The 4,992-nt window shown below is 49.6% G+C and overlaps 1 protein-coding gene across 1 annotated transcript; it reads right to left on the minus strand.

Moving 5' to 3' along the window:
• Positions 1 to 1,860: 1,860 nt before the first annotated feature.
• Positions 1,861 to 4,706, minus strand: DNAJC19 (DnaJ (Hsp40) homolog, subfamily C, member 19). The gene is made up of 4 exons (XM_010146987.1): positions 4,638 to 4,706; positions 4,184 to 4,260; positions 3,171 to 3,241; positions 1,861 to 1,931 (listed from the first exon to the last, which is right to left on the minus strand). Exons 1-4 carry the CDS (start codon positions 4,689 to 4,691, stop codon positions 1,861 to 1,863), a joined length of 273 nt encoding a protein of 90 aa, XP_010145289.1. The 5' UTR covers positions 4,692 to 4,706.
• Between the last annotated feature and the right edge of the window lie 286 nt (positions 4,707 to 4,992).

Genomic DNA, 4,992 nt, shown 5'->3' on the forward strand with positions numbered 1-4,992 from the left:
TCTGGTGACTGTTTCTGTCAGAAATTTAAATTGCTGCTGCCCCCGAGGTTGTCAGCGGGACCTGGGCACAAGGCAGCGCGAACCTCAGCCCTTCCTGAAGTCTGTAACACGCTGCCCCGTCCTTGGAGGGAAAGCGCCTGTTGACTCCTGCGCAGACCGAGCTTGGAGACCTGCCCGACCCCGCTAACGCACCCGGGAGTTGATGCAGATGTGGCTTTCGACGGAGAAGCAAGAAGCGTGACGCTAACCCGTCTTTCCAGGCACGTCCGCAGAGAAGCGAGGCGGAAGAACACGCGGGTAGCAAGGCAGTGGCGTGAGAAGTCAGAGCGAAGGGGCAGTGCTGGAGCAGAGTTGGAAAAAACTGGGTTACCGGGCATTGTCAGAAGCGAGTAAGGACACCACCAAGTACTCCGAACCGCCAGTGCCTCCAGCTGCTCCGCATGACACGGCCGCGGCAGAGCGGCACCAGCAGGGCGTGGGATGGCTCATCCAAGGACACCCGCGGCTCTTAACGGGACAGCAGCCTTCCCTCCTGGAGAGCACGCGGTGAAGCGCTGCGACTCAGACACACGCACGAGCATCTCTGCTGACAGGGCAGCCAGAGTGGAGGAAGTATAAAGAAAAAACAGGAAGAAAAAGAGCGCTGGGTTGAAAAGCACTGTTTGGCAAGGAAAAACTTCCAGGTGCAGTAACGTTCTGCGCATGGCTTGCAATAGGTATGCTCCAGAGCCACCGCTTGGCTGCGCTCAGCTGTTCCCAGCCCACGTTCAGCTCCTGTAAAGCAGAGTCACCCTGTCCCTGGGTTTCCATGTGCTCCTGTTACCCAGCGGATCCTCCGCTCCGAAGGCAGGGAATGTGCCCCTGTTGTGCTACTGTAGTACTGGCTACAGGGAGGGAGTGAGCAAGCAGCCAGCCTTCCCGCAGAGGAGGGAAGCAAGAAGACTTGCTGCACGCTGCTCCGAAGTAGGGGCTGCTTAGTTCTGGAGAAACAGAATCCGTGCAATCCGCTGTATTTACAAGTCGGGTGTGGCCTCCGGCATATGCTGTACAGCAGGATTCCTGGGGCAGGACGGAGCCCTGGGCACTAGGTCACATACCTGCAAGGAGCTGCTGGGGCGTTGGGCTTCCTGCGGCATGACCAGTCCAGCTCAGGCACCTTCAGCGGCGTGCGGAAGGAGTTCCTGCTCCCGATTAACACAAACCTTGAATTCTGACATCGCAGTGCAGGGCAAGGTATGAAAGTACAGTACTGCTCTGACAATTCTGGAATCGATGAGTGCCATTAAAAACGGGAAGTTACTAAAAATCCAAGACATTCCACATCCACCAGTAACACTTAAGCTCAACCAACCTTGTTTTTCACAAGGTGAAGACAACGCAGACAGTTTCCTCTACTTTATTTCTCCAGTCAGAGACAACCACACATCCTTCTCCAAATTCTTCCCATGGAGTAAATCCTCCTGACTCTTTCCACCCCCTCCCCAGACGGGTTCCTCCCTTTGGCACGCGAGAAGAACGGTGGCCGGTTTAGCAGAAGCGCGGTAGCAGCAGGTACGCCGACCCGTATCCGGGACCAGGCACCGGGCACACCGAGTTGGCGCTGCTCGGCCCCAAGCGCGTTTCTCGGCGGCAGACGGTGCAGCTCGGTACAGAACCGCTGTGAAAGACACTTCAGGCCTCGCTCCCTCACACGGTTCTCCAAGGAGCGACTAAGGAGTGACAGAGGAGGGAAGTGCCTCCCTGGATTTGCATTTCCAGCTTCATTTATATTAAGTCAAAAGACTGACATTAGAACTTCTCTTAAGCCGTTTATCAAAACTAATCATTTGCACGGACAGAGCCTCCGATTTTCTCTCTCGTTCATTTTTTAGCTTGGTCTTCCAGTAGATCTTTAGCTTCGTTGATTTTGGCTGCTACGTACGGAGAACCACCTAGGAGAAAGACAACCTCAGGTCACACGAGATGGAACAGCATCTCTTTCAGTGCCGCCACTAACGCTGCCGTAGGCAGGAAGGAAAGGGGGAGCATGGTCTGAAAGTCACTCAAGGTGAAGAACAAACGGCACGGCAGCTGACGCCAGGGCAGCTTCCGCATCCTGCCACGGCCGCGGCGGCACGTGCAGCAGCTCCTTCCCCTTTGGCTGCTCTGTTTTACTGCGGTGGGTTTTGGCTCCAGTTTTCTCAGTCATAAGTGAATCTGTTACTAATGCCACAGCACGAGGTTTGTTGTGAACGGGAAGCGATCAACTCCCGAGTGACCCGTTCCCCCTCCTTCCCGGCCCGCATCGGAACCGCTGCTGCACTAGGCCGGTTTGCAAACGTGCCGCGCTAGCGACAGGAGACACCCAACGGGATGCGCCATGGGAGCACACCGGAACGTGACCGGGAGGTGCGAAGACCTGAACTTCCTACGGTCACGTAGGAGGGGTGACACGCTCCCAGCAGTCCTTTGGCATCTGCGTATGCTCAGTGAAGTTAATTGGGAAGTCAACTTCCGCTGCGTGTTACACACAGAAGGCACATCCCCAGGATTATTTTGGTGCATAAAAGCAAAGAACAGTCACTTCAGAGGAAGCCGTTTTACCTTGAAATGCCACGCGCTGACCCCCACTGACTCAGTGACGTAAACAGAATTTGGAAGAGGTCTGCGTGCCTCATGTCATTAACTTTAAGCATAATTAGACTCCGGGCCGTCAGAGTACCACAAATACTGCATCGTTTAGTGCCTGCAGCAGACACAGAAGGCTCAATACCCCCATTTGCGGCCAATTCTCAGCGCATTCAGGTGGCAGCCAACCCAGAGGGACGTACTCTGGTCCTACCCGGACATCAAGGCCATTTCAAGTCTCATCAGGGTACGCAACGCGCACAAACGTACTCTGGTCCTACCCCGACATCAAGGCCATTTCAAGTCTCATTTTAACAACTCCTACTTTAATCCGCTGTGCAGAGACAGAGCAAGTAACAAGCTGACCTGCCTCATCTGCTTGCTGCAGAGCACTCAAACACAAAAACAGGCTCCAAAACTCTACAGTTTGGTTTGACTCGAGTTTTCTGCAGGGTTTTTTCAGTAGATGAGGTAGTTGTATGTCAGTCACTTCTGCCCTACACAGTTCTACTACCTGTACTAAAAACATGAATTGATTCCTCAGCGGGACTTGATTTACTTACCTTTATCTGGATGATTCAGGAGCATGATCCGCCTGTGAGCTTCTCGAATTTTACTTCTGTTGGCTGTAGGGCTTTGAAAAGAGAGAGAAAAAACTGGCAGAAGGGAACCTCCTAAAATCCCCCAGATCTTTAATAGGTGTCCTCGAACCCAGCACTCTGCCTTATCCAGAAACTCTTTGGCTTACATGCATCCTGCTCTTTTCCTATTACTGACGTGCAGCATGTCAGTCCCAGAGAGGGTTTCTAAGGTTTTTCCAAATACTGCCTGCTGAGGAAGACAGGCTACAGCCGTCTAATATGGTGGAAGACATCCACACGGTTGAAAAGAAACAGAACTATGTTGTAACATTTTTACTGGGACAACTTCCTAAAGGCTGGAGGGGAAAAAAAAAACAAAACACCAACAAATTTTGCTTCTTATGTATTTAAATAAAAATAAACCAAACAACAAACTGTATAAAAACATCCCAGTTGGAAGCTGTCCAACTAGAAATGATTCTTATTCTGTACCTTGCTGGATGAATTTCCATATCTGCTCTTGTCTCTAAGTTCTGGCAGACAGCTACCGTACTCCAACCTACGTGATGGATTTACTGCACACGCAAGAAGCAGATTTGCAGCACCTGCACGCTGCATCTCTCCGAAATTCACCAGCAGTGACGGGAGCCACAAGCAAACGGCACAGCCCTGCTCCCCACAGCGAGGACACCCCAAGGCCTCTTCGAAACGGACCCATAGGTGCCTTTTGACCGTGCTAGGGACTTGCAGATGTACAAAAGTCCAGCTGGAGTTAGCTTTAAGCAAGCTAACGTGCCGGAAAAGATCCCAAGTAAGTACAAAAATCCTGAAAGGCCACCCACTTCCCATCTCCCAGCTTGGCAGTGACCTTCCCAGGGGAAGCTGGGCACAGGACAGTCTTAAACACTGAGAATTAGGTCCTTGTCAAACCAGGCCAGCAACTAGGTAACGCTGTAGCCTCCTTTTTACCTCATTTCTAGTAAATTTCCTTTTACCTCACTCCTAGTATTAAAGCTGCTTCTCGTTTAGTCATTTTGGGTTCAAATCCACCTCTGTAATAACTGTTGAAGGCCTGAAAGAGAAAAATGTGTCAGTTTAAAAAACATTAATTTTTAAGTTTAACTTTTTCAGTTTAAACAACTCATTATGGCTTTAGTAGCTGCTGAGCTTTTAGTCTGTAAGACTACTGCAAAGCTCGTTTTGCACTCGACTAAGAGATTCAGTTGAAGTAGAGAAACATTATTTCAATGAGCACTTAAACTTGCCAGAACAAGTTCTCTATTAGTCAACCACCACCAGAATCAGGGAGATCAATTTTGTTATTGCTCACAGAATTAAGTTTCTTATTAGAAGAAAATACAGCAATGCTACACAGTGACAATAGTCTGTAGTTGTTTCACCGAGTATGCTTTCGAATAAAAAGAAGCTACTGAGAAAACAAAAACTTACAGGCTTTGGTAGATTCTGAAGTGCTTGTTTTACTTGTGGTTCCATTTGCTTCATAGCTTTGAGTGCATAGCGACCTTAAAGAAATCAGTGTTGAACAAAGGTAAGTATAAAGTTTTGTGAAGATTCAGCAAATCAGTGCAACGGGTAACTTGTGGATTAGAACACAGAATACACATTTTGGGGACGTAAAAAAGTAATAACTTTGACATTTAATTACAGCCATGTTTCTCAATACAGGCTCTCCCCAAAGTGTCAGCTATTAAACTACCTTAAAATTCATCAGCACAGAAGGAGCGACGATGACTACAAGTGGGTGTTCAGTGTCCTCCCATCATCTACAAACCTGCAAATCCAG

The sequence above is a fragment of the Eurypyga helias genome, unplaced genomic scaffold (genome assembly GCF_000690775.1).
Source record: "Eurypyga helias isolate BGI_N326 unplaced genomic scaffold, ASM69077v1 scaffold38992, whole genome shotgun sequence".
Classification (NCBI taxonomy): domain Eukaryota; kingdom Metazoa; phylum Chordata; class Aves; order Eurypygiformes; family Eurypygidae; genus Eurypyga; species Eurypyga helias.

Excerpts from the sequence above, each read along its gene's own strand:
- DNAJC19 (XM_010146987.1), bottom strand. The coding sequence starts at position 4,691 with ATGAAGCAAATGGAACCACAAGTAAAACAAGCACTTCAGAATCTACCA. Across the intron at positions 4,261-4,637 it reads TTCAGAATCTACCAAAGCCT|GCCTTCAACAGTTATTACAG; the intron begins GTAAGTTTTTGT and ends TTTCTCTTTCAG. Across the intron at positions 1,932-3,170 it reads CCTGAATCATCCAGATAAAG|GTGGTTCTCCGTACGTAGCA; the intron begins GTAAGTAAATCA and ends TCTTTCTCCTAG.